A 2,125-nucleotide genomic window follows, 5' to 3' on the forward strand; every position below is an offset into this window, starting at 1 on the left:
ACTGTCATAATATTGCAATTTTAAAACCTTTTACAAACTATTTTACAAAAAAAAGAAAACTATCTGTGCATTAATTTTTCGTCGCCTGGTTAACTAAATTTCAAAATATTGCCAAAATTTATCATAAAAAAAAAAAAAAAACGATAGCAACATAATATTAATAATAATTATAAAGAATAAAAATGTTATTTTTGAAATTAATTCATTTTTCATGTCACCAATTTTAGATGATAAAATATAATTTCCTACTTTATTGAACGATGAAATTTGCTACAATCGTTTAATTAAAAATTATCAATATCAATTTATCCTTATCCGGAATACCTATAGGATAATAGAGGAGGAAACAAAAAGTTTATATCCGGATAATTGGATATGCTAATTATAGATGATAAAATATAATTTCCTACTTTATTGAACGATGAAATTTGCTACAATCGTTTAATTAAAAATTATCAATATCAATTTATCCTTATCCGGAATACTATAGGATAAAAAAAGAAGAAACAGAAAATTTATAACCGGATAGTATGGATATGCTTACATTGTTTACTTTATTTCTAAAAACAACTGAAACATGTATAGTTGGTCCAGCACCAAAATCCAGAAGATTATCATAACAATCGATACGTTCAGCAATTGTCGGTAATAACATAATCATCATTTGCATTGCCGGATCATCAATACATTGATAAAAATCCTAAATTAATAATAAAAATTTAATTTAATTTAAAGTCCAAAAATTGCACTCAATCATATAACTAATATTAAAAAAAAAAATATTTATTAAAAAAATTTTGTTAAAAAAAAAAAATTTCTTTCCCTCAATCATTTAATTATTCCGCATATTTTCATATTTTATTTGTTTTCTCAATTAAAATTTTCTCTCGTCATTATTATTTTCTCATATAGTTTAATTTCGATGCTCTGTAATGACATAAATTTGTGTCCGATTTCAAATTTTAATTGATTAACCAATATTTATTAAAATTATAATTGATACAGAAATGTAATAAGTATTAAGATTCATGTTTGTTGTTGTATATCATTGCATAGCAAATTTTAACTATTTTAGATCAACCTTTTCCAATTCTGTATTAATCTTATCATTTCAATTGATTAACTTTATCATTTCAATAAATCAAAGATATATGCAAATTTATCCAATAATCTAACTACGTTGTGTTATAGATTTAAAAGAATATACCCAAAGATAGGCTTGTGAATCAAAATTACTTTCCAATCCATCTGGTCCAACAATTCCATCATCTTCAATTGTCATCATTGATAAAATGAGGTTTGAAAATTCTAAAATTTCATAAATATTCATGGATTAATCAATATTTCACAAAAAAGAAGAAAAAAAAGTGTGACAAAAATCATAATTTATATCTTTCAAAAGGATCAATAATTATTCTCGAAAAATTGTAAACAATTAATAATATATCTTTGAAATGCAATGCTTTTTTTTTTTTCATTTTCGAAACACTTTAAATAAACAGCTGTACATAATCACTTCTTATCATTAACAAGGTACAATATATCAGTTATCACTGTATTTATTTGACTTTCTTTTTTTAAATATTCGTTAAAAGATTATTTATAATGACTAAAATCGATTCATTTTTTTGTTATATATATATAAATATATTTCGTTCATCATTTCTTTGTTATCAAACAAAAATACATTTTTTTTTTTTCATAAATCTTTCCTAATTCTCCCTTTTTTTTCCCTGATAACACTTATCTTTAAGTTATCAGTAATAATTAATGAATTGAGATAGAAATAGATGAAACAAGATGATACGAAGTAAGCAAAAGTGAAAGCAAAAGTAAGTTTATTTTAATCAAAACGACTAAAACTTCAAGATTGAAAAAGTTTAAAATAAATTTAAACAACTCTATTGTTTACGTCCAATTGTGCACTTGTCATGAAGCGTTTAAAAATATCGCTCAAAGAATGCTTTAAGACTGGAAAGCGTCACTGTTATTCAATATTATTATCATCATCATTATTATTATTATTATTATTACCATTATTTATTATTATTTATTATTATTATTATTATTATTATTATTATTATTATTATTATTATTATTATTATTATTATTATTATTATTATTA

General features: G+C 21.9%; 1 protein-coding gene across 1 annotated transcript; it reads right to left on the minus strand.

The window, feature by feature from the left end:
- Positions 1-311: 311 nt before the first annotated feature.
- Positions 312-1,282, minus strand: LOAG_14929 (hypothetical protein; the record flags this gene model as incomplete). The annotated part of the gene is made up of 3 exons (XM_003150422.1): positions 312-431; positions 545-700; positions 1,208-1,282. The coding sequence occupies 3 exons, from the start codon at positions 1,280-1,282 to the stop codon at positions 312-314; spliced, it is 351 nt and encodes a 116-aa protein (XP_003150470.1).
- Between the last annotated feature and the right edge of the window lie 843 nt (positions 1,283-2,125).

The sequence above is a fragment of the Loa loa genome, assembly GCF_000183805.2.
Source record: "Loa loa unplaced genomic scaffold supercont3.167, whole genome shotgun sequence".
Taxonomy (NCBI): domain Eukaryota; kingdom Metazoa; phylum Nematoda; class Chromadorea; order Rhabditida; family Onchocercidae; genus Loa; species Loa loa.